Here is a 27,784-nt window from a genome sequence, read left to right on the forward strand (position 1 = left end):
GTTTCCTCTTCAATGAAATGTCCCTTCCTATTTTTTTGCCAATTTCTAAGTGCATTCTTTGTGTCATTTTTTACTACGTTTTAAGAGTTCCTTCTATATTCTAGATAATAGTTTTGTCAGATATGTGGCTGGCACACATCTTCTCCTACTCTGCAGCTCCTCTTTTCATCCTTTTAACGGGGTCTTTGGCAGAACAAAAATTCATAATTTTTATGAGGTTCAGTTTATCAACTTTTTCCTTTTATGAATCCTTGTTTCTGGTGTCAAGTCTAAGGATCCCTGGCCTAGGCCTAGATGCCAAATATTTACTCTTATGTTTTTTTCTAAAAGTTTAATATTTTGTAATTAAGTCCATAATCCACTCTGAGTTAATCTGAAATGGGATTCAGAGGTTTAAATTGAGGTATATTTTTTGCCTAAGGATGTCCAACTGCTCCAGCACCATTACTGAGACGACTGTTGCTTCCTCCGTTTAGTTGATTTTATATCTCTGTCAAAGATCAGGTGAGCGTATTAGAACATACTGTTTTTAGAAATACGTTAAAGATTCCAAGCCTATTTCTTAGGTACTGCTCTGATTTCTTACCTTTGTAGTAAGTACTATCTTCCATATATCGGGATAATCCAAAGTCTCCTAATTTTACACAATCATTTGAGGACACCAGAACATTCCGAGCAGCAATGTCCCTGATAAAGAAGAATTTGAGACAGTAAGACTTAAAATAAGAAAAACAAACCTATACGCTCGTAGATAAAGACATACCAATAGGCACTTTGAAAGACAGCTTATATACAATGCAAGCAGATTATATGATATTTATTATAGGATATATACAATAAATCTCATATATACACACACACAAAATTTATTTCATATATATTCTTTTTGCCAGATATTTACCCATTAATAAATGATTATTTTGAATGATGGCAAAGTATATTCTAAAATAATGAAAATCCTTATTACTGTTCATAAAACCATATTACCAATTGCATTAACTGATAGACAGTGATATATAACTGGGGCCTATAACACTGCCATTCCTGAAGAGATATCATTAGATAAAAGTTGCCTTCTGAAAACTTTTAAATGATTTTGCTGATGCAGTTGATTTTTTCAGAGCCTTAGTTTTTGTTTCTTTTTTTTTTTTGGATGAAGTTTGTTTTAATGCCGGATAACAAAACACCAATTCTAATATGATACTTGGCAAACAAATTTTAAGGGTCTTTACTTGCATTCAAACAGAGACTCAGGCTATAAACAGAAATTCCGCAGAATGCTAACAGATGTCACTCATAAGGCTGTGTTGTCCCGGGAAGTTCCAGGATAATATTCATTTCAGAGACCACTTCCACATGTTCACTGCTCTGCTGCCAAGTACAGGTTCTCTATAGCGTTTGTGTAAGGAATAAGTGACCTGAAAGTATCACAATGTTTAAACTCCACGTGTGTAAAAATCTTGTAACTGTGTATTAACAAGCCCTGGCATCTCACTCTGACAGGACATAACGCAGCATGACTTGCTATTAACTGTGTACAATAGATTCTAATGATATACAGAATACAATTTTGTAGAATTGGTACAAAATGGTACCAAAGGGATCCCTGGGTCCAAAGACGGTCCAAATGGGTCCCTGTTTCTTGATCACTACTTTTCAGAAGGGAACTTAACAGATTTATGACTGTATCTTACCTGTGTACAAATCTTTTGCTCTCTAGATATGCAAGAGCTGTACTAAGCTGATAGGCATACAGGATCAAAGATGCTAGATCCAAACTGTATTTCCTTACTTGCAAAAACGACCTCAGCTTTTGGAACAATGGCCAAAAGAAAAAAGAAAGAAAGAATTAGTGACAGTGAATTGAAATCAAAAGCAAAAAGGTACATTCAACAATAATGCCGTTTTCAATGCATTTTTAATAATATTAGAAAGGCTTCAAGTCTCTTCTAATAAAGCATAGTAAATGAAACATTTAAACTCTGGATTCAGATTATTTTTTACTTGAAATCCTATCATGAAATTAAAATCTTTTTGACTACAGACAAATTTCTTAAAAAATATAGAAAGATATGCTTCAAGGGAATGAATAAAAGCACAGTACAAATTATTGCTAAATAATAATAACTGGAAGAAAAACGATCTAGTTACTATCCAAACAAGGCTAATACACAGTCAGTTATCTCCACTTCAAACTTTATTGTAGCTCTGGGAAGATATGAGGATAATGTAATGAGGAGAAAGCAGAGACAAGAAGGAATCTTCTCTCTTATTTCCTTCCCCATGAGGTTTTGGATGCAGAACAGTCATGTTGGGTATTTATCACACTGCACTTACTTGTTCGTGCTACCACTGACACCATTAATAGAGGTAAATGCTAACATGGCAAAGAAAGGCATACACATTTAATACCTAATTCTAAATAATCGATGAGAGAAATATTTAGCCATATTTTTTGAGCCAGAAGAATTAGCCAACTCTCCAAAAGCAAAAGCAGAAAAGTACTGTGAACAAGAAATTATAATCAGCACTCCATTTGATTTGAAAATGTAGGGTGGAGGAGGAAGAGATGTTCAGCTGATGAAATCACACGGTGCTTCCCCTGCGCCCCCTGCCCAGTGTTTGATTCAGCAGGCCTGGGGTGGGGCACAAGAACTTGTTTAATGAGTTTCCAAGTGTTGGTGATGCACTGATTTGTTTCTGTATTCTGGAGAAAGTGAGAGAGCTATTCACTCGATTACTCACATTTTTTTTTTTAAATTACACTTTAAGTTCTAGGGTACATGTGCACAACATATGTATGTATATACATACTGTTACATATGTATACATGTGCCATGTTGGTGTGCTGCACCCATTAACTCGTCATTTACACTAGGTATATCTCCTAATGCTATCCCTCCCCCCAACTCCACCCAATGACAGGCCCCAGTGTGTGATGCTCCCCACCCTGTGTCCAAGTGTTCTCATTGTACAATTCCCATCTATGAGTGAGAACACGCAGTGTTTGGTTTTCTGTTATTGCGATAGTTTGCTGAGAATGATGGTTTCCAGCTGCATCCGTGTCTCTACAAAGGACATGAACTCGTCATTTTTTAGGGTTGCACAGTATTCCATGGCATATATGTGCCACATTTTCTTAATCCAGTCTATCATTGATGTACATTTGGGTTGGTTCCAAGTCTTTGCTATTGTGAATAGTGCCACAATAAACATACGTGTGCATGTGTCTTTATAGCAGCATGATTTATAATCCTTTGGGTATATACCCAGTAATGGGATGGCTGGGTCAAATGGTATTTCTAGTTCTAGATCCTTGAGGAATCGCCACACTGTCTTCCACAATGGTCGAACTAGTTTACAGTCCCACCAACAGTGCAAAAGTGTTCCTATTTCTCCACATCCTCTCCAGCACCTGTTGTTTCCTGACTTTTTAATGATCGCCATTTTAACTGGTATGAGATGGTATCTCACTGTGGTTTTGATTTGCATTTCTCTGATGGTGAGTGATGATGAGCATTTTTTCATGTGTCTGTTGGCTGCATAAATGTCTTCTTTTGAGAAGTGTCTGTTCATATCCTTTGTCCACTTTTTGATGGGGTTTTTTTTTCTTGTAAATTTGTTTGAGTTCTTTGTAGGTTCTGGATATTAGCCCTTTGTCAGATGAGTAGATTGCAGAAATGTTCTCCCATTCTGTAGGATGCCTGCACTCTGATGGTAGTTTCTTTTGCTGTGCAGAAGCTCTTTAATTAGATCCCATTTGTCTATTTTGGCTTTTGTTGCTGTTGCTTTTGGTGTTTTAGACATGAAGTCCTTGCCCATGCCTATGTCCTGAATGGTATTGCCTAGGTTTTCTTCTGGGGTTTTTATGGTATTAGGTCTAACATTTAAATCTCTAATCCATCTTGAATTAATTTTCATATAAGGTGTAAGGAAGGGATCCAGTTTTAGCTTTCTACATATGGCTAGCTAGTTTTCCCAGCACCATTTATTAAATAAGGAATCCTTTCCCCATTTCTTGTTTTGGTCAGGTTTGTCAAAGATCAGATGGTTGTAGATGTGTGGTGGTATTTTTGAGGGCTCTGTTCTGTTCCATTGGTCTATATCTCTGTTTTGGTACCAGTACCATGCTGATTTGGTTACTGTAGCCTTGTAGTATAGTTTGAAGTCAGGTAGCATGATGCCTCCAGCTTTCTTTTGGCTTAGGATTGTCTTGCCAATGCGGGCTCTTTTTTGCTTCCATATGAACTTTAAAGCAGTTTTTTCCAATTCTATGAAGAAACTCATTGGTAGTTTAATGGGGATGGCATTGAATCTATAAATTACTTTGGGTAGTATGGCCATTTTCACAATATTGATTCTTCCTATCCATGAGCATGGAATGTTCTTCCATTTGTTTGTTTCCTCTTTGATTTCACTGAGCAGTGGTTTGTAGTTCTCCTTGAAGAGGTCCTTCACATCCCTTTTAAGTTGGATTCCTATGTATTTTATTCTATTTGAAGCAATTGTGAATGGGAGTTCACTCATGATTTGGTTCTCTGTCTGTTATTGGTGTATAAGAATGCTTGTGATTTTTGCACATTGATTTTGTATTCTGAGACTTTGCTGAAGTTACTTATCAGCTTAAGGATTTTTGGGCTGAGACGATGGGGTTTTCTAAATATACAATCATGTCATCATTTTTAAAAGAGTACGGCTGGGTGCGGTGGCTCACATCTGTAATGCCAGCACTTTCGGAGTCCAAGGCAGGCGGATCACTGGAGGTCAGGGGTTCGAGACCAGCCTGGCCAACATGGTGAAACCCCGTCTCCACTAAAAATACAAAAGTTAGCTGGGCATGGCGGCATGTGCCTGTAGTCCCAGATACTCAGGAGGCTAAGGCAAGAGAAGTGCTTGAACCTGGGAGGCGGAGGTTGTAATGGGCCAAGATCGTGCCATTGCACTCCAGCCTGGGTGACAGAGCGAGACTCTGTCTCAAAATAAAAGAAAAAAGAAATGGTGATTTAAATGAATTGGTTTAAAAGGTATTACCAGCCAGGTAATCCCAACACTTTGTGAGGCCAAGGCAGGAGAATCACTTGAGCCTAGGAGCTCAAGACCAGCCTAGGCAACATAGTGAAACCCCATCTCTATAAATAATTAAAAAATTAGCCGGGCATGGTGGCATGCACCTGTAGTCCCAGCAACTCAGGAAGTTGAGGGGTGAGGATTGCTTGAGCCCAGGAGGTCGAGGCTGCAGTGAGCTGTGATTATGCTACCACACTCCAGCCTGGGCAACAGAGGGAGAACTTGTCTCTCAAAGAAAAGATGCTACAAAGTGAATTCCCAAAAAGATTAAGGAAATGTTTAGATTTACCTAAATTTAGCATTAATTTACTCAAACTCCATTAAGATTGCTTCATCCTCAGATCAATGGGCTAGTTTTTTAGGCAATGGCACCAGAGAGAAAACAAAATAAAACAAAAACATTTGGCCATCTGCTGCTACCAGTCTTGATAAAGTGCTTCGCTGGGGAAGATATTGCAGCCAGTACTGCATAAGGGGATGCTTTGGGAATTTAATGATGAAGATATTTATACCCACATTCTTGGAACCAAAACCTAATGACATACATCCTGTCAGGCTTCTGAGCCAAAGCTAAGCCATCATATCCCCAGTGACCTGCATGTATACATCCAGATGGCCTGAAGCAACTGAAGATCCACAAAAGAAGTGAAAATAACCTTAACTGATGACATTCCACCATTGTGATTTGTTTCTGCCCCACCCTAACTGATCAATGTACTTTGTAATCTCCTCCACCCTTAAAAAGGTTCTTTAAAATCTCCCCTACCCTTAAGAAGGTTCTTTGTAATTCTCCCCACCCTTGAGAATATACTTTGTGAGATCCACCCCTGTCCCCAAAACATTGCTCTTAACTCCACTGCCTATCCCAAAACCTGTAAGAACTAATGATAATCCCACCACCCTTTGCTGACTCTCTTTTTGGACTCAGCCCGCCTGCACCCAGGTGAAATAAACAGCCTTGTTGTTCACACAAAGCCTGTTTGGTGGTCTCTTCACACGTACATGTGAGACGTTTGGTGCCGAAACCCGGGACAGCAGGACTCCTTCGGGAGACCAGTCCCCTGTCCTCACCCTCACTCCGTGAAGAGATCCACCTACTACCTCAGGTCCTCTGACCAACCAGCCCAAGGAACACTTCACTGATTTTAAATTGGGGAAAGCGGCCTCTTTTTACTCTCTTCTCCAACCTCTCTCACTATCCCTCAACCTCTTTCTCCTTTCAATCTTGGTGCTACCCTTCAATCTCTCCCTTCTCTTAATTTCAGTTCCTTTCATTTTCTGGTAGAGACAAAGAAGACACATTTTATCTGTGGGCCCAAAACTCCGGTGCCGATCACGAACTCGAGAAGGCACCCTTCTCTTGGTGTTTAATCATTGCGGGGATGCCTCTCTGATTATTCACTCATGTTCCATTGGTGTCTGATCTCCGTGGGGACGCTTGCCTTGGTCATTCACCCACATTCCCTTGGTGGCAAGTCAATTGCGGGGACCCCTGCTTTGGCTGCTCACCCACGTTGCAGCCCAGGGCTGCTCCCCACCCCTTCTCTCCGTGTCTCTACCCTTCTCTTTAAACTTGCCTCCTTCACTATGGGCAACCTTCTACCTTCCAGTCCCCCTTCTTCTCCCTTAACCTGTGTTTTCAAGAACTTAAAACCTTTTCAACTCTTGCCTGACCTAAAATCTAGTGTCTTATTTTCTTCTGCAACACCACTTGGCCCCAGTACGAACTCAACAATTGTTATAAGTGGCCAGAAAATGGCACTTTTGATTTCTCCATCCTACGAGACCTAGATAACTTTTATCAAAAAATGGCAAATGGTCTGAGGTTCCTGATGTCCAGGCATTCTTTTACACTTTGGTCCCTCCCTAGTCTCTGCTCCCAATGCGACTTGTCCCAAATCTTTTTTCTTTCTCTCCTATCTGTCCCTTTAGTCTCCACACCAAGCTCTGAGTCCTTTGAATCCTTTTCTACAGACTCATCTGACCTCTCCCCTCCTCCCCAGGCTGCTCCTCACCAGGCCAAGCCAGGCCCCAATTCTTCCTCAGCCTCTGCTCTCCCACCCTATAATCCTTCTATCACCTCCCCTCCTCACACCTGGTCTGGCTTACAGTTTCGTTCCGTGACTAGCCCTCCCCCACCTGCCCAACAATTTCCTCTTACAGAGGTGGCTGGAGCTGAAGGCACAGTTAGGGTACATGTGCTTTTCTCTCTATCGGACCTTTCCCTAATCAGCCAGTGTTTAGGCTCTTTCTCATCAGACCCCACTAAATATATACAGGAAATCCGTTATCTAACTCTGTCCTACAATTTAACCTGGAGTGACTTAAATGTCATCCTAACTTCTACCCTCTCCCCAGATGAATGGGAAAGAATTTTCTTCTCTAGCCAAATCTCACGCTGATAACCACTGACTTCATGAGCCAGACCTGCAGGAAGGCATTAGAACTATCTAATGGAACTATCAGGCCAATTCCCCAGGTATAGCTAGGTGAGATTATATGTTTTCCTGCCTACTTGAAGGGCTTAAAAAGGCAGCTTATAAAGCTGTTAATTATGACAAACTTAAAGAAACTATCCAAGGTAAAGAACCCAGCCCAGTTCATGGCCCATTTAGCAGCAAGTCTTAGACGTTTCACTGCCCTAGACCCAGAGGGGCTAGAAGGCCACCTTATTCTTAATATGCATTTTATCACCCAGTGAACTCCCAACATTAGAAAAAGCTCCAAAACTTAAATTCCGGCCCTCAAACCCCACAATAGGACTTAATTAACCTCACCTTCAAGGTGTACAATAATAGAGAAAAGTTGTAATTACTTGCCTCTGCTGTGAGAGAAACCCCAGCCATATCTCCAGCACACAAAAACTTCAAAACGCCTAAGCCACAGCAGTCAGGTGTTCCTTCAGGACTTCCTCCCCCAGGATCTTGCAAGTGCTGGAAATCTGGCCTCTGGGCCAAGGAATGCCCGCAGCCTGGGATTCCTCCTAAGCTGTGTCCCATCAGTGCAGGACCCCACTGGAGATTGGACTGTCCAACTGGCCCAAGGCTCTGTTTCCTTCTAAGATCTTCTCGCCTTAGTGGCTGAAGACTGATGCTTCCTGATAGCCTCAGAAGCCTCCTGGACCATCACTGACACGGAGCTTCGGATAACTCTCACAGTGGGAGGTAAGTCCATCCCCTTCTTAATCAATACGGAGGCTACCTACTCCACATTACCCTCTTTTCAAGGGTCTGTTTCCTTTGCCTCCATAACTGTTGTGGATACTGATGCCCAGGCTTCTAAACCCCTTAAAACTCCCCAACTCTGGTGCCAACTTGGACAATATTCTTTTATGCACTCCTTTTTAGTTATCCCCACCTGCCCAGCTCCCTTATTAGGTCGAGACATTTTTACTAAATTATCTGCTTCCCTGACTATTATTCCTGGGCTATAGACACACCTCGATGCCGCCTTTTGCCCCAGTTCAAAGCCTCCTTCACATCCTCTCCTTGTATCTTCCCACCTTAAACCACAAGTATAGGACGCCTCTACTCCCTCCTTGGCGACGGATCATGTACCCCTTACCATCCCATTAAAATCTAATCACCCTTACCCCGCTCAATGCCAATATCCCATCCCACAGCATGCTTTAAAAAAATTAAAGCCTGTTATCACTCGCCTGTTACAGCACAGCCTTTTAAAGCCTGTAAACTTTCCTTATAATTCCCCCATTTTACCTGTCCAAAAACCAGACAAGCCTTACAGGTTAGTTCAGGATCTGTACCTTATCAAAAAAATTGTCTTGCCTATCCACCCCGTGGTGACAAAACCATATACTCTCCTATCCTCAATACCTCCCTCCACAACCCCTCCACAACCCAGTATTCTGTTCTGGATCTCAAACATGCTTTCTTTACTATTCCTTGCACTATTCTTTACTATTCCTTCATCCCAGCCTCTCTTTGCTTTCACTTGGACTGACCCTGACACCCATCAGGTTCAGCAAATTACCTGGGCTGTACTGCTGCAAGGCTTCAAGGACAGCCCCCATTACTTCAGTCAAGACCAAATTTCTTCCTCATCCATTACCTATCTCAACATAATTCTGCACGAAAATACACGTGCTCTCCCTGCTGATCATGTCCGGCTAATCTCCCAAACCCAACCCCTTCTACAAAACAACAACTCCTTTCCTTCCTGGGCACAGTAGGATACTTTCGCCTTTAGATACCTGCTTTTGCCATCCTAACAAAACCATTATATAAACTCACAAAACCAAACCTAGCTGACCCCACAGATCCTAAATCCTTTTGCTACTCCTCTTTCTGTTCCTTAAAAACAGCCCTAGAAGCTGCCCGCACACTACCTCTCCCTAACTCATCCCAACCCTTTTCATTACACACAGCCAAAGTGCAGGGCTGTGTGGTCGGAGTTCTTACACAAGAGACAGGACCACGCCCTGTAGCCTTTCTGTCCAAACGACTTGACCTTACTGTTTTAGCCTAGCCCTCATGTCTGTGTGTGGTGGCTGCTGCTGCCCTAATACTTTTAGAGGCCCTCAAAATCACAAACTATGCTCAACTCACTCTCTACAGTTCTTATAACCTGCAAAATCTATTTTCTTCCTCCCACCTGACACATATACTTTCTGCTCTCCATCCCAGCTCCATCAGCTGTATTCACTCTGTGTTGAGTCTCCCACAGTTACCACTGTTCCTGGCCCGGACTTCAATCCAGCCTCCCACATTATTCCTGATACCACACCTGACCCCCACAACTGTATCTCTCTGATCCACCTGACATTCACTCCATTTCCTTCTTTCCTGTTCCTCCTTCTTTCCTGATCACACTTGGTTTATTTATGGCAGTTCCACCAGGCCTAATTGCCACATACCAGCAAAGGCAGGCTATGCTATAGTATCTTCCACATCTATCATTGAGATTACCTCTTTGCCCCACTCCACTACCTCTCAGCCCTGCTCCACTACCTCTCAGCAAGCTGAACTCATTGTCTTAACTTGAGCCCTCACTCTTGCAAAGGAATTACACATCAATATTTATACTGACTCTAAATGTCTCTTCCATATCCTGCACCACCATGCTGTTATATGGGCTGAAAGAGGTTTCCTCACTACACAAGGGTCCTCCATCATTAATGCCTCTTTAATAAAAACTCTTCTCAAAGCCGCTTTACTTCCAAAGGAAGCTGGAGTCTTGCACTGCAAGGGCCATCAAAAGGCATCAGATTCCATCACTCAGGGCAACGCTTATGCTGATAAGGTAGCTAAAAAAGCAGCTGCATTCCAACTCCTATCCCTCACAGCAGTTTTTCTCCTCATCTGGTCACTCCCACCTACTCCACCACTGAAACTTCCACCTATCAATCTCATCCCACACAAGGCAAATGGTTCTTGGATCAAGGAAAATATCTCTTTCCAGCCTCACAGGCCCATTCTATTCTGTTGTCATTTCATAACCTCTTCCATGTAGGTTATAAGCCGTTAGCCCATCTCTTAGCACCTCTCATTTCTTTGCAATCATGGAAACTTATCCTCAAGGAAATCACTTCTCAGTGTTCCATCTGCTATTCTACTACCACCCCTCAGGGATTGTTCATGCCCCCTCCCTTTCCTACACACCAAGCTTGGGGATTTGCCCCTGCCCAGGACTGGCAAATTGACTTTACTCACATGCCCTGAGTCAGGAAACTAAAATACCTCTTGGTCTGGGTAGACACTTTCACTGGATAGGTAGAGGCCTTTCCCACAGGGTCTGAGAAGGCCACTGCGGTCATTTCCTCCCTTCTGTCAGACATAATTCCTCGGTTTGGCCTTCCCACCTCAGTTTCTCAGGCTCTTGGTATTTAGTGGCTCCTGGTTTTACCTCAAATCACCACCCTTTAGTCTCTCTTGAAGTGGACAGAAAGAAGATCTTCAGTGGCAAGGGACCCTCCAATACTCTCACCCTGATGAAGTTCTATTCTTTACTTTTATACTCACTCTTATTCTCATTCCTATTCTTATGCCACTCTCTACCTCTCCCTAGTTACCTCCAACATACTATTAATCTCACCCACTCTCCTCACTGCCTCCAATCCTTCTCTAGCAAAGAATTGTTGGCTATGCGTTTCCCTTTCTTCCTGTTTTTACAGTCATCCCCACTCTACAGGCCGACTGGGCTACCTCTCCTGTCTCCCTGCACCTCAGAACCTCCTTTAAAAGTCCTCATCTTTACCCGCCTGAGGAACTTCTTTACTTTCTAGATAGTTTTGGTGAGAACTCCCCAGACATTTCACACCAACAAGCTGCCACACCTCTCTGAATCTACCTATGGCACCTTTCTCCTTATGTCAATTCCACGCCCCCCATATTTGGACCCCTAACCACACAAACAACTATCCCTGTTGCCGCTCCTTTATGCATCTCCCGACAACAGCCTCCTGGAATCCCTTTAGGCAACCTTCCACTGTCCAAATGTTCCTTTTTATCTCCAGAACCCGCCACACACATTACCAAACAGATGGGAGCATTCCAACTTCGCATTACTGATAAGCCCTCTATCATTACTGACAAACTCAAAAACACTGGCAGTCACTATTGTTTAGGAAGACACTTACCCTGCATCTCACTCCATCCTTGGTTACCCTCCCCCTGCTTGTCTGAATCTCCTCCTAGCCCCTCCTCTTGCTTGCTTATACCCAGCCCCATGAATGGCAGTGAAAGGTTACTTGTAGACACTATGAGCTTTCTCATATACCATGAAAACCGAACCCCTCCCTCTATGCAGTTGCACCATCAGTACCCATTACAACCTCTAACAGCTGCTGCCCTTGCTGGAGCTCTAGGATCTGGGGTGCAGGACTCCTCTGTCAGGACACCCTCTCACCTTTTCACTTTACATTTCCAGTTCTGCCTGGCACAAGGTCTCTTCTTTTTATGTGGCTCTTCCACCTACATGTGCCTACCTGCCAACTGGACGGGCACATGTACTTTAGTCTTCCTTACCCCCAGAATCCAGTTTGCAGATGGGAACGAACAACTGCCTGTTCCCCTCGTGATATCAACACAACGAAAAAGAGTCATCCCACTAATCCCTTTACTTGTGGGTCTAGGACTTTCTGCCTCCACTATTGCACTCGGAACTGGAATAGCAGGCATCTCAACCGCTGCCACAACATTCCACAGCCCCTCTAATGACTTCTCTGCTAGCGTTACAGATATCTCACAAACTTTGTCTGTTCTTCAAGCCCAGGTTGACTCTTTAGCTGCAGTTGTCCTCCAGAACCGCTGAGGCCTTGATTTACTCACTGCTGAAAAAGGAGGACTTTGTATATTTTTAAATGAAGAGTGTTATTTTTACCTAAATCAATTTGGCCTTGCCTATGACAACATAAAAAAACTCAAGGATAGAGCCCAAAAACTCGCCAATCAAGCAAACAATAACGCTGAACTCCCTTGGACACTCTCTAATTGGATGTCCTGGGTACTCCCAATTCTTAGTCTTTTAATACCTATTTTTCTCCTTCTTCTATTCAGACCTCGTGTCTTTCATTTAGTTTCTCAATTCATACAAAACCGCATCGAGGCCGTCACCAATCATTCTACACGACAAACGCTCCTTCTAACAGCCCCACAATGTCACCCTCACCCCAAAACCTTTCTTCAGTTGAATCTCTCCCACTGTAGGTTCCCAAGCTGCCCCTAATTCCACTCGAAGCAGCCCTGAGAAACATCGCCCATTATCTCTCCATACCACCCCCCAAAATTTTCACCGCCCCAACACTTTACCACTGTCCTATTTTCTTATTAATATATGAAAACAGGAATGTCAGGCCTCTGAGCCCAAGCTAAGCCAGCATATCCCCAGTGACCTGCACATATATATCCAGATGGCCTGAAGCAACTGAAGATCCACAAAAGAAGTGAAAATAACCTTAACTGATGACATTCCACCATTGTGATTTGTTTCTGCCCCACCCTAACTGATCAATGTACTTTGTAATCTCCCCCACCCTTAAGAAGGTTCTTTAAAATCTCCCCCACCCTTAAGAAGGTTCTTTGTAATTCTCCCCACCCTTGAGAATGTACTTTGTGAGATCCACCGCCAGTCCCCAAAACATGCTCTTAACTCCACCACCTATCCCAAAACCTGTAAGAACTAATGATAATCCCACCACCTCTTGCTGACTCTCTTTTTGGACTCAGCCCGCCTGCACCCAGGTGAAAATAAACAGCCTTGTTGCTCACACAAAGCCTGTTTGGTGGTCTCTTCACACGCACATGAGACACATCCTAAATCAGAACTCTCCTGAAAATCCAAGATATAAACTGTTTATATTTCCCTTTCTTAAGCAAAAGATATCAAACACTGAGTCCAGAAGGTAAGATTTGGGATCACAGTACCTCTCCAAGTGTGCACAGCTCCATGATTATCCAGACAGGATTCTCTGTGATGACTCCAATCAGCTTCACAATATGAGGATGGTCAAACTGACGCATTGTTACTAGGGAAAAAAGTTCTCCATAGTTATTCTTTTTTTTTTTTTAGATGGAGTCTTGCTCTGTCACCAGGCTGGAGTGCAGTGGCTCAATCTTGGCTCATTGCAACCTCCGCCTCCTGGGTTCAAGTGATTCTCCTGCCTCAGGCTCCTGAGTAGCTGGGACTACAGGCACCCGCTACCCACGCCCAGCTAATTTTTTGTATTTTTAGTAGAGATGGGGTTTCACCATGTTGGCCAGGATGGTCTCGATCTCTTGACCTCGTGATCCACCCACCTTGGCCTCCCAAAGTGCTGGGATTACAGGCCTGAGCCACTGCGCCCGGCCTAGTTATACTTCTGAAACCTCTTTTCAGCTTTCCTGAAGACTAATTCAATTAAGACATAAGGCTGGCAATAGGGGAACTTTAAACTCAATTCCACAGGTCAGTTCAGCTCACAAATGGGCATAAATTGGCACAAAAAGGTATGTCCTACCATTGAGGTGCAAGATAACCACTGTTAAGAAAAACCCTTCTTTCCTTCTGCATATATGGCAGGGGGGGAGAAGAAGAATGAAGGAAGGGGAGGAGGAGGATGAGGAGGGGGAGAGGCGGAGGAGGAATAGGAGGGGGAAGAGGAGGAATAGGAGGGGGAAGAGGAGGAGGAGGAGAAAGAGGAATGGGGGGGAGGAGAAGGAGGAAGAGGAATAAAAGGGGGAAGAGGAGGAGGAGGAAGAGGAGGGGGAAGAGGAGGAAGAAGAGGAGAAGGGGGGAAGAGGAGGAGGAAGAGGGGGGGAAGGGGAGGCGGAAGAGGTGGAGGAGGAAGAGGAGGGGGAAGGGGAGGCGGAAGAGGTGGAGGAGGAAGAGGAGGGGGAAGAGGAGGAGGAGGAAGGGGAGGGGGAGGAAGAGGAGGGGAGGAGGAGGAAGGGGAGGGGAAGAGAAGGAAGGGAAGGAGGAGGAAGGGAAGGAGGAGGAAGGGAAGGAGGAGGAAGGGGAGGAGGAGAAAAGGGGAAGAGGAGGAAGGGGAGGAGGAGGAAGGGGAGGAGGAGAAAGGGGAAGAGGAGGAAGGGGAGGAGGAGGAAGGGGAGGAGGAGGAAGGGGAGGAGGAGGAAGGGGAGGAGGAGGAAGGGGAGGAGGAGGAAGGGGAGGAGGAGGAAGGGGAGGAGGAGGAAGGGGAGGAGGAGGAAGGGGAGGAGGAGGAAGGGGAGGAGGAGGAAGGGGAGGAGGAGGAAGGGGAGGAGGAGGAAGGGGAGGAGAAGGAAGGGAAGGAGGAGGAAGGGGAGGAAAAGGAAGGGGAAGAGAAAGAAGGGGAGAAGAAGAAAGGGGAGAAGAAGGAAGGGGAGGAGGAGGAAGGGGAGGAAGAGGAAGGGGAGGAAGAGGAAGGGGATGAAAAGGAAGAGGAGGAGAAAGAAGGGGAGAAGAAGGAAGGGGAGAAGGAGGAAGGGGAGAAGGAGGAAGGGGAGAAAGAGGAAGGGGAGGAGGATGATGGGGAGGAAGGAAGGAGGAGGAGGAAGAGGAGAAGAAAGAAGAAGAGGACCATTTCTTTTTTCCTATGGACAGATCTGACCTTGGGCTAGCTTCCTAGGTTTTCCTCTAGAAATCTGGTAAGTAGGAGTGTGTAATTCATTTAGTAAGCAACCATCTTTACAGTAAAAATCACTCTTGACTGGTAAATTGCTGGGGAAGGAAGTGAAATGGGACTAAAAATACCTGGTGGAAAGCTGTAGCTAGAAGCTGCCCTGAGTGTGGAGACTATGGTAACTGGGTGTGTTCCTTGCAAGATCCTGGAAGCACAACCCATGGGGCACTCACGAAAGATTTCTATCTTGGACATAAATTGTTCCTGCATCCACCACTGTGGTCTTGTCCTCTTAAATTTAAATGGTTGCTTTCAGGGCCCTAAAAAAGATTTTCCGCTGGGCATGGTGGCTCACGCCTGTAATCCCAGCACTTTGGCAGGCCAAGGTGGGCGGATCACCCGAGGTCAGGAGTTTGAGACCAGCCTGGCCAACATGGTGAAACCCCATTTTTACTAAAAATACAAAATTATCTGGGTGTGGTGGTGTGCGCCTGTAGCCCCAGCTACTCAGGAGGCTGAGGCAGGAGACTCACTTGAGCCTGGGAGGTAGATATTGCAGTGAGCCGGGATTGTGCCACTGCATTCCATCCAGCCTGGGCGATAGACTGAGACTCCGTCTTAAAAAAAAAAAAAAAAAGTTTCCAGGACAGCCGTGAGGACTTTCATATGAGAGAAATGCCAGCTGCTGCCTTTCTGGCATACTTTGTTTATGTAGTACTCTCAGGAGTGTCTGATGCCAAATGTGGCCCATGGCAGTAACATGAGTTTGACTGCCTAATTGAGCCAAGATGACCAAGAGGGCACTGCATAGAGACATACACATCTGTGTGTGGACATGCATGTTAAGGTGCATTAGAAATTATGCATTTATGGCCGGGCGCGGTGGCTCAAGCCTGTAATCCCAGCACTTTGGGAGGCCGAGGCGGGCGGATCACAAGGTCAGGAGATCGAGACCATCCTGGCTAACACGGTGAAACCCCGTCTCTACTAAAAATACAAAAAAACTAACCGGGCAAGGTGGCGGGCGCCTGTAGTCCCAGCTATTCGGGAGGCTGAGGCAGGAGAATGGCGTAAACCCAGGAGGCGGAGCTTGCAGTGAGCCGAGATCGCGCCACTGCACTCCAGCCTGGGGGACAGAGCAAGACTCCGTCTCAAAAAAAAAAAAAAAAAAAAAAAAAAATTATGCATTTATAATTTCTAATGTCAGGGCTAAGGTTACTTGCACAGTATCCTAGGATTAGTGAGACACAGGACAGAATTCACAGAACTATAGGATCTCAAAACTGGAAGTGATTTTGAAGGTGACGTGGTCCAGTAGGTCCAAAAATACCTGATTTCACGACTATAAAAATGGGGAAAAATAATTCTGATGCCAAGCAAGGAAATTAGAATAACAGAAGTAATTTTAAAAATATGATCAACATGTAACATTGCCAACATGTTACAGAGCAGCTGGTATTGATCATTGTGAGGAAAAATTGTACAAGACTTTGAAATGGGCAAAACAATATTAGTGGGTGTTCTATCTAGCTCACTTATGTGTTTTACAAGTTTCCCCTCATATTCCAAGAACAGGACCTGGCAGTTTTTTTCAACAACCACCACCAACAAAAACCCATACAATGTAAACACCCAGCATATAATCCAAAACATATAATTAAATCTCACCTTGACACATTCAGTTCATTGCTTATACCGTGATATTTCTGGATAAACATTCAGGCACCCAGCATATTTACTACAACTCTACTTTCAATTTAATATAAGTAACTATTTAACATTTGGTTTTACATTATTCTCACATATATAATTATCAAGCCTTTCATATTTCCTCAGAAGTAATTATTAGAAATACAAACCAGCACAAGGCTAAGACAGTCTTGTGGCCACTAGGAAACTCTATCCAAACTGAACTAAAAATCAACACATAGAATAGTTTACCTTATTATATACCAATCTGGGGCAGAAAGCTAAGGCCCAGGGGCTGCCATCTGCTTTTGTAAATAAAGTTTTACTGGAACATATTCTTGTTCATTCTTTTCTGTCCTGTCTATGGATGTACAATGACAGAGCTGAATACTTGGGACAGAGGCTGCATGATCTGCAGAGCCTAAAATATGTACTACATGGCTCTTTAAAGAAAAAGTTTAACTATTCCTGATCGAGGCCATATTTTCTCTCTTATACATAGCCTGGTAAAGCCCTACAGAAGTTTAGATACAGTGCATCTATCATATTTCCCTGAAATAACTGCTGAGTAACCCTCTCGAAGATGAAAACATTAGCCCGACTTGATTACTCCCATAAAACGATGTAACTGATTTTTGTAATGACAATTCCAAAGTCCTACAAAATCACAACACAGTAATTGTTCAGAATTTTAGGAAGAGATAACCAATTTTTAAAATTTGCATTTTTGAAAATATAAAATGCACAAGAATACCAGCAAAGGTAAGGCAGACATGGTGTTGGGTGATGATGACTGATGTGGTCTGTTTTCTTGGCCTAGGTGCTATGTAGAAATGAACTAGTCAAGACAGAAGTCACTGGCCAGGCCTTCTCTTGTATCTTAAGTCAAAGATTCAGGAATAGGATTAAGGATGTACTGAGACTTAATTAATGTAGTCACCACATGGCTTACTCTATGAATTATAATTTATTGGACTGTTAGGTGGTAAGTATTTACAACGGAAAGCAGAAGGCATTCATTTGATGCACACATAATGAAGGACACCAGAATGACAAACATCTACCAGGTGTTCTCTAGGTGTCAAGCACTGTACAGGGCACTGAGTATGGAGTGGTGAGCAAAACAAACATGGTCTTTATCCCCAGGGAGCTTAAGGCCTTAGAGGACGAGAGGAAGAGACAGACAATAATCATTTGTAAACAATGTAGCTTTAATTATGAATCATTAGGAAGAAAAAGATCGTAGTGTTGTGTGACAAAAAATACTAAGGGAAGACTTTAAATATGGTGGTCAGAAAAAGGTTCTCTATTGGAGGTAATGTTTAAGCTGGGGCCTGAAGCATGACAAGAGGCAAACCATAGGAAAGGAGGAAGAGGAAAATCACCACGTGAGGGCAGGTAAGGAAGAGCTTGATGTGTACAAGATCCTTGCTCTTGAAGAGCTTACACTTGGGAAAAAAGACCTATTCATGCAGAGCTCACTCAAGCTAGCTTCTTCAGAGGAGGCACAAACCAAGAGTCAGAGGAATGGAGGTGGAGAAAATTATTTTTAAGGGCTGGGCACAGTGGCTCATGCCTGTAATCCCAGCTCCCTGGGAGGCTGAGGCAGGCAGAGCCTAGAACTTTAGAACATCCTGGGAAACAGCAAAAACCCATCTCTCCAAAAAAAAAAAAAAAAAATTAGCTGGATATGGTGGCGTGCATCTGTAGTGCCAGGTATCTGCAGCCCTGAGATGAGAGGATCCCTTGAGTCCAGAAGGTGACACAGCGAGACCCGAGAGAGACCCTGCCTCAAAAAAAAAGATAACTGTTTCTAGCTAAAGTTACCTGGGAAGCCATCAGAAGAGTCCTTTGCTGAGGTCTCTTCTTGCATGAAGTTTTCTTTTGTTTTGTTTTTTGGAGACAGGGTCTCATTCAGTCACTTAGGCTGGAGTGCAATGGTGCGATCTTAGCTCACTGCGACACGGGCCTCCCAGGCTCAAGTGATCTTCCCATCTCAGCTTCCTAAGCAGCTGGGACTACAGGCATGTGCCAACATGCCCAGCTAATTTTTTTAATTTTTAAATTTTTTCACAGAGATGGGGTTTCACCATGTTGCCCAGGCTGGTCTCAAACTCCTGGGCTCAAGTAATCCTCTCACCTCGGCCTCCCAAAGTACTGGGATTAAAGGTGTGAGCCACCGCACCTGGCCTCTTTTTGGGATATTTGTTCTTTTTCTTTCTTTCTTTCTTTTTTTTTTTTTTTTGAGGCAGAGTTTGCTCTATTGCCCAAGCTGGAGTGCAGTGTCACTATCTCGCCTCACTGCAACCTCCCTCTCTGGGATTCAAGCTATTCTCCTGCCTCAGTCTCCTGAGTAGCTGGGACTACAGGTGCATGCCACTATGCATGGCTAATTTTTTGTAATTTTAGTAAAGACCGTTTCACCATGTTGGCCAGGCTGGTCTCGAACTTCTGACCTCAGATGATCTTCCTGCCTTGGCCTCCCAAAGTGCTGGGATTATAGGCGTGAGCCACCGCACCTGGCCTGGGTGATTTGTTCTGATTTTGTAGCAGGACAAGGGGAATGGTCATAGAGCCCTATTCCTTCACTAGTCTATGAGCTTCATCAGGGCAGGGACTGCGTGTGTCATGCTCACCTCTACATTCCCAGAGTCTGGGCAGCATCATGATTAGGATCGCTTATATATCTGCACCAATTCCAGTGCAAAGATGTGTAATGGCATAAGTACCAAAGTATAAAGGAAATGTACATCAATCTACCTTTATACATAAAACATGATGGTTTACCTGGAAAAATCTGTAGATAGCTGCTTATACAAATTTAGACATTAATTTGCAAGGCAAAATAATAAACATAGTTGTCTCCTAAAAGTCAAAACATCATTTTTCTTATTTCTTTAGACACAGTTTGGATTTCACAGATAGAAAATCAAATGGAGTTCCACAGAAATTTCTAGAAACTTACAGGCTTCTTGAAGAAATTTCTCTCTCACGCTGTCCGAAGTACAGTTTTTACATGTTTTAATTGCAACCGCCAAAGCTGGATTCTCCTGTGTTAGGGAAATTATAGAATCACACACACATGCAAAAAGGTTTGCTATATTAATCGATTCATGAAAAGCTGTCTGTTTTGCAACTATGTGGGTTATGGACCAGACAGAATCAGAAAGGCAAAATCTCAAGAATGAGAGGAATACTTAAAAACACTCAGTATAAAATCCCCTGAGAAAAACGGTCACGCACGTGAAACATTATAGCAATTCATTTATTCATTCATCTACAAACATGCATTGAAGATACAACATGTGGCTGGTACTATTATAAGTGCTTGGGATACACTGGTGAACAGCAGAGGCAGCAGTCCCTGTACCTGTCAAGCTTACACTCCAGTGAGGAACACAGAGAATAAATAAGGAATTAATTACATAGTATGTTAGAAGGTAACTGCGTTACAGAAAAGGGAGAGAGCAGATCAGGATATGGAGACAGGGAAGGAGGCTGCTGTATGAGGTGCACCTCACTGAGCAGATGAGACAAGAGCAAAAAACTGAAGGAGGGAGGAGAGGGAGCTGGCTAAGGAACAGCAGGGAATAGTGCATAATGTGCTTAAGGGACATGAGCAAGCCAGTGAGGCTGGCACAGAGGGTGGAAGGTAGGAGGGTGAAGATAACAGTCAGAGAGGAACAAAGGGGCCAGACCACACAGGGTCTTCAAGGCCAATAGAAAGATGTGGCTTTTACTCAAGTGAAATGGAGAGCCAAGGTAGGGTTTGGACATTGGAGTACCATGGCCTGACCCAAAATTTTGAAGGACCATTCTGCTGTGGTACTGAGAAATGGCTGCAGAGAGGCAAGTTTAGAGATACAGGGAGTTCTATGGGTGGCTACCAGAGTACCCCAGGTGACAGGTGATGGTGGCTTGGACAAACATGGTAGCAGTGGAGGTGGAGAGAAGGGCTGAGATTCTGGCTATACTCTGAAGCTAGGGCAAAGGTGGCTCATGATGTAGGTGTGAGAGAGTCAACTTCAGGTTTTTGACCAGAAAAACTGACAAGATGGAAGGGGAAGATCAGAAGCTCGGCTTGGGATGTAATAAGCTTGAGATGTCAGTAAGACAGCCAAGTCACACAGGTGAAGTGACCAGTAGGATACTGTGACTGGCGTTCAAGAGAGAAATCTGAACTGGACATAGAAATCCAGAAGTAGCCTAGCTCATCTGACTGGACGAAATCACCAAGAGAGATGAGAGAGGTCCAAGAACTGTGCTTTGAAGCTCTTCAACATGAAGAGGTCAGGGAGAAGAGCGGAAAATGTCAAAGGAGACTGAGAAGGGATGACCAGGAAGGTAGGAGACAAACCAAGAAAATGTGTTGCTCTGAAAGCCAAAAAGTCATTATGTACATTTATTACTGTCTTTAACATCATTTTATATATTATAATTATACATAACACAGAGATAATATTGTCATTTACGTAACTACTGTCTATTCTCCATCACTAAAATGTAAGTTTCAAGACAGCAGGTAACTTGCCTGTCTTGTGTGTCAAAAAAATCCCCATTAGTATAGCTGATGCATATTATATGCTCAGTAAAGAATTGTAGAATTAATGTTATTAATATCTTTTTTTTAAATGCAGATGTTCATTAATAAGTTAGATGTGTCATATTTTAAAAATACCTTAAATTGTGTTTTGTTTAACAAATTAGCTGTCACATATTTTCAAAATACCTTAAGTACCTTTATTTATTTTAGACTTCACACTAGTTGTATATTATGTTTCTAGGAAATAAAACATTTTCAAACAAGAGAAATTTGAATGGTAAGAGAACTGCCTCATCGGCTCAGGGACTGCAGTCCCTTTCTTCACCTCCGGAGGAGGCATGCCCATGTGCCAGATGCCTCAAGGAAGGGGTTCAGGTGGTAATGGTGACATGGTCCTTGGAGGACAGAGTAGTTGGCTCACACAGAATGTGAACAAGAGCTCAGAATATCTATCTACTAAATGTTTGAGTTTACAACCTTAGAATCAGTAACCATATCTGTGCTAAAATATAACCACTTTGCTTTGAATGAGTTAGTCTTGTCTTCCTTAATTAGACTGTATACTTCTTTAGGACCATGACCATGAATTCTTTTTCCAGCTAAATATGGGGCTGGCGGCAAGTAACAGGTATACGAGAAAATCGTATGGTTGGTATACTGTATAATTGACAGAAAATGCCCATTCTATAGATGATCAGAGCAACAAAATCTTCCACAAGACCATAAAACCATCATCAATCCTGTCAACTAATCAAATACTCAGTAAATATGGTGCTTTATTAAGACAGTCTAAGGAAATGCAAACAAAATACTGCTCTTTAAAGACCTAGGGTTCCAAATGAATGCTAAGCATAAGATTCCATAGCTGGCAAATACACAAAATGCCACATACGAGCAGATCAAGAGGCTCAGCCATCGGTTTGGTGAATACGACATGCGGCTAGCAGCCACTAAAGCGGACAGCAGAGGTATGGGGAATGCTGAACTGTCAGAAGGGCCAGTTACAGAGATCAGACTGCTGGAGAATGGGTCAGTTCAAAGTAAGTAAGACCAGAACATGTGCAAAGGGTTTTTTCTAAAAACTAAAAAGTTACTAATCTGTAATTACTCGAAACAGATTTTTAAAATCTTCTGTAAAATACAGGCAATATTTAAGGAAGAGAGAAGTTTTTCATTGTTCAATGAAAATAGCACCCTGTGACCACTATGCCTAGACAAGAGATCCATGATTAGGCTCTGAATTAATAACAACTAGTAGACATTTAAAATATCTTAACAAATAAATCTAGAAAAAAGCTATTCTAGAATGAATTAAGAGAAAATTAGATTTAATAATGAATTTTACGGCTGGGAATAATAATGAGAGAATGTGCAAGTGATCAGCAGGTGCCTGAAGAAAAGAAAATACAAGCCTGATAACCTTGACTAATAAAGAAAAAAATATGTGCCAATCAGATAAACTTCATGTTTACTGACTCTCAGAATGAAGGTCAAAATTCTTACCCTCAAGGTTCACACAGCCCCACACATGCCCCCTGGTGGCTCTCCTAGCCTCCAAAAGGTTTCCTTTTGCCTTCCCCGTGTTTCCCATCCCTCTACTCTGCCGTCACACGGGCCTCCTGGTGGTGTCCTGTCCTGCCCTGCCTCATGGCCTTGGCACTGGCTGTTCCTTCTGCCTAGAACAGGCTTCCCCATGAGAATGCTCATGCTCCACTCCCTGTCTTACTGCAAAGCTCTGCTAACACATCTTGTCAGAATGTCTTTCTGACCATCCCATGTGGAATAGCATCTTGACCTCCCCTTGTCCATGCATTGTTTTTCTCAGACCCTCTTGGGATTTAGTGTATGTCTTTTTTGCCTGTCAACTTGTGCCTCGGGTAGAATTAAGTTATATCCCCCCTGCACCATCTAGAAACAGTAGCTGTCACAGAGCAGACAATGGTTACAAAATTGCTGAAATAATTAACTGAATCTTAAAGTACCCAATGGTAGGTCCTTGCCCATGAAATTTATGCCAAGTTACATTTTTACCAGTTATCAAGAATGCTTGAGAAAATATTATTTGATTTTATAGAATACTAGAGAGTATGTTCTAGAAAAAGGATTTAAAATAGAAACTTACAGAAATGAACAAATTGTTTTTTGCACTATATTGTTTTGCACTATAAAATTGTTTTGCACTATAAAATTAGACTCCCACATTAAAAACAAAACAAACATATACAATATACACAAGAAAGATATTTAACAGGCCGGGCATGGTGGCTCACATCTGTAATCCCAGCACACTGGGAGGCCGAGGCAGGTGGGTCACTTGAGGTCAGGAGTTCGAGACCAGCCTAGCAACATGGTGAAACCCCGTCTCTACTAAAAATACAAAAACTAGCTGGGTGTGATGGTGTGTGCCTGTAATACCAGCTACTCGGGAGGCTGAGGCAGGAGAATCACTTGAACCTGGGAGGCGGAGGTTGTAGTGATCAGAGATCACACCACTGTACTCCAGTCTGGGCAACAGAGCAAGGCTCCGTCTCAAAAAAAAAAAAAAAAAAAAAAAAAAAAGAAAAAGAGATATTTAACAAAATGTGAATCCTCAGGGACTGGAATTCATTCAACAAACATTCAGTAAACATTAGATTATCGGCCGAGCGCGGTGGCTCACGCCTGTAATCCCAACACTTCAGGAGGCCGAGGCGGGTGGGTCACCTGAGGTCGGGAGTTCAAGACCAGCCTGAAGAACATGGAGAAACCCCATCTCTACTAAAAATACAAAAATAGCCCAGTGTGGTGGTGTATGCCTGTAATCCCAGCTACTTGGGAGGCTGACGCAGGAAAATCGCTTGAACTCGGGAGGCAGAGGTTGCAGTGAGCTGAAATTGCACCACTGCACTCCAGCCTGGGCAACAAGAGCAAAACTCTGTCTCAAAACAAAACAAAACAAAACAAAACAAGGCTGGGCGTGGTAGCTCACGCCTGTAATCTCAGCACTTTGGGTGGATCACAAGGTCAGGAGATCGAGACCATCCTGGCTAACCTATTGAAACCTCGTCTCTACTAAAAATACAAAAAATTAGCTGGGCGTGGTGGTGGGCACCTGTAGTCCCAGCTACTCAGGAGGCTGAGGCAAGAGAATGGCATGAACCTGGGAGGCAGAGCTTGCAGTGAGCCGTGATCACGCCACTGCACTCCAGCCTGGGCGATAGAGCGAGACTCTGTCTCAAATAAATAAATAAATAAATAAATAAATTTAGATTATGGCTATTTTAAAAAATCATCTTGTATTTTCACAACTAAAATGGATTACGTATTTTAAAAGTGAATGAAATAAAGTCCACTAATCCTGCTATCAGCTGTGTGTAAGTCATGGTACTCTGGGAACTTTAGAATGCTTACCTATCAGGAATTGTAGAGATTATAGGAAGCTCAGAGATAATTTAGTTAAATTCCAGTAATGCAGTCACCTTATCTCCCCCCTTCTCAAACTGAGGCAGAGCCAGATCTAAATTTGTTTGTTGTTGTTTTTCCCACTAAATTTGGATCCACTGCTCCTTCTACTCTACTTTGCCTCTAAGTTTAGAGTTAAGAGAATGTGGAATATAGATAATACTCCATAGTTTAAAAAAATTGAAGGAGTAAAAACAGCTAAAATATATAATAAATCATACAATTTGATATAAGAACAAGAGTAAAGGCTTTCAAAACTGAACTTTAAAACACTGAACTAATTTGGTTAGTTTATTGGTGGCAATTATTTGTTATTTCTGATAAAAACCTTTTATAACTTTTGGGTTATAAAAGTAATGCTCAGAGCATCACTAGTACACATGTAAAGGATATTTAAAAATGGGTAAACATGGAGTTACTGAGGAAAAAAATGGTCATTTGTAGTTTCCCAGCAGGGTTATAAAATAAGAGTTAATTTTCTCTGTTATTGTAATTTTATTAGAGCCATCTCTGTTCACCTGCTACTATTCTAGTTCAAAGACAGTTTCTTGAGCAAGCATGTCTGTCATGTGCCACAAAGTAACATTTTGGTCAATGATGGACCACATATACCACAGTGGTCTCATAAGAGTATAAAGAAGCTGAAAAATTCCTACTGTCTAGTGGCATCATAGAAATCAAATTTCTTATGTGATCATGGTGATGCTGGTGTAAACAAACTTACTGTACTGCCAGTCATACAATAGTACATAAATTATGTATAGTGATTAATACATGATGATAATAAAAGACTATGTTACAGGTTTGTGTATTTACTATACTTTTTCTATTTCTCTAATATACCACACTTTTAATTGTTATCTTAGAGTGTACTCCTACTTATTTTTTAGAGGCAGAGTCTCACACTCTTGTCCAGGCTGGAGTGCAGTGGTGTGAACAAGACTTACTGCAGCCTCGACCTCCTGGACTCAAGTGATCTTCCCTCAGCCTCCCAAGTCACTGAGACTACAGGTGTGCACCACAAGGCCAGGTTAATTTTCAAATTTTTGTTTGAGACAGGGTCTTACTAAGTTGCCCAGGCTGGTCTTGAACTCCCGGGTTCGAGTCATCTTCCTGCCTCAGTCTTCAAAGTGCTGAGATTACAGTCATGAGCCACCACACCAGCCCCTTCTACTTATAAAACAAAACAAAACAAAACAAAACAAAACAAAACAAAACAAGAAGTAGTTAACTGTAAAACAGCCTCAAGCAGGGCCTCTTGCAGGTATCCAGAAGGAGGTATTGCTACCCTAGGAGATGACATCTCCATGCACATTACTGCCGCTGAGGATCTTCTGGTGGGACAAGGTGTGGAGGCTGAAGACAGTGATGTGGATGATCTCGGCTCTGTGTAGGCCTAGCCTACTGTACGTGTTTGTATCTTAGTTAAGAAAAAAGTTTAAAAAATTTAAATAGAAAAAAGCTTAAAAGGTTCATGATGTAAAAAGGTTACAATAAGCTAAGGTTAATTTAATAAGAGTTTTAAAGATAAATTTAATGTAGCCAAAGTGTAGTGTTTATAGCCTATAGTAGTGTACAGTAATAATCTAGGCCTTCACATTCACTCACCAACTCACCCAGAGTAACTCCTAGTCCTGCAAGCTCCAATCATGGTAAGTGCCCTATATGAGTGTACCATTATTTTATACTTTATACTGTATTTTTACAGTATTTTCTATATTTAGATATACGAATACCACATGCTACAACTGCCCACAGTATTCAGTACAGTAACATGCCGTACAAGTTTGTAGCCTAGGAGCAACAGGCTATATTATATAGCCTAGACGTGTAGTAGGCTAGACTATCTAAGTTTGCATAAGTATACAATGTAATGTTTGCACAATCATGAAATCGCCTAAAGATGCATTTGTCAGAAAGTATCCCCATCATTACACATGGCACATGATTGTACTATTAGTCTAAAATGTTATTTAAAAAATCACCAATCTAATTTAAAAAGACATGCAATAACAAATGTTGGTGAAGACGTGGAGATTTGCACTCTTATACACTGCTGCTAGTAATATAAAATGGTACAGCTGTGTTGGAAATCATTTTGGCAGTTCATCAAAAAGTTAAACATTTCATCCTGGGCAACATCATGGGACCCTGTCTCTAAAAAAAATAAAATAATTAGCTGGGAATGATGGCACACACTTGTAGTCCCAGCTACTTGGCAGGTGGAAGGACCACTTGAGTCTGGGAGGTTGAGGCTGCAGAAAGCCATGATTGTACCACTGTACTCCCTTGGTGACAGAGTAAGACCCTGTCCTTAAAAAAAAGAAAGAAAGAAAGAAAGAAAAAGTTGGCTGGCTCAGTGGCTCATGCCTGCAATCCAGAAGTTGGAGACTAGCTTGGGAAATGTAGAGAGACGCTGTCTCTACAAAAAAAAACTAAATTAGCTACGTGTGGTGGCGCTTGCCTGTAGTCCTAGTTACAAGGGAGGATAACTTGAGTCCAGGAACTTGAGGCCACGGTGAGCCATGATTGCGTCACTGCACTTCAGCCTGACTGACAGAGCAAGATCCTGTCTGTCTGTCTCTCTCACACACACACACACACACACACACACACACACACACACACACACAGAGTTAAACAATAGTTACCATATGATGAAGCAATTCCACTGACAGGCATATACAAAAGAGAACTAAAAACATATATCCAGGGCCAGGCACGATGGCTCACACCTGTAATCCCAGCACTTTGGGAGGCCGAGGCAGGTGGATCATGGCGCCAAGAGATCGAGACCATCCTGGCCAAACTGGTGAAACCCCATCTCTACTAAAAATACAAAAATTAGCTGGGCGTGGTGGTGCATGCCTGTAGTCCCAGCTGCTCAGGAGGCTGAGGCAGGAGAATCATTTGAACCCAGAAGGCAGACGTTGCAGTGAGCCGAGAACACACCACTTCATTCAGCCTGGCGACAGAGCAAGACTCCATCTCACCAAAAAAATATATAT

The 27,784-nt window shown here is 42.8% G+C and overlaps 1 protein-coding gene across 35 annotated transcripts in view; it reads right to left on the reverse strand.

The window, feature by feature from the left end:
- Nucleotides 1–27,784, reverse strand: part of PTK2 (protein tyrosine kinase 2) — a 355,066-nt gene that overhangs the window by 80,600 nt on the left and 246,682 nt on the right. For all 35 annotated transcript variants that reach the window (XR_012093771.1, XM_073018384.1, XM_073018416.1 and 32 more), the window contains 4 exons: nucleotides 19,758–19,842; nucleotides 13,449–13,549; nucleotides 1,695–1,810; nucleotides 587–687 (listed from right to left, as the gene is read on the reverse strand). Coding sequence is in view for 34 of the 35 variants with exons in the window: in XM_073018384.1 (XP_072874485.1) it covers nucleotides 587–687; nucleotides 1,695–1,810; nucleotides 13,449–13,549; nucleotides 19,758–19,842 (403 nt within the window). In the remaining variant the exon portion in view is untranslated. The remainder of the gene's footprint in view (nucleotides 1–586; nucleotides 688–1,694; nucleotides 1,811–13,448; nucleotides 13,550–19,757; nucleotides 19,843–27,784) is intronic.

This window comes from Chlorocebus sabaeus, chromosome 8, assembly GCF_047675955.1.
Source record: "Chlorocebus sabaeus isolate Y175 chromosome 8, mChlSab1.0.hap1, whole genome shotgun sequence".
Classification (NCBI taxonomy): Eukaryota; Metazoa; Chordata; class Mammalia; order Primates; family Cercopithecidae; genus Chlorocebus; species Chlorocebus sabaeus.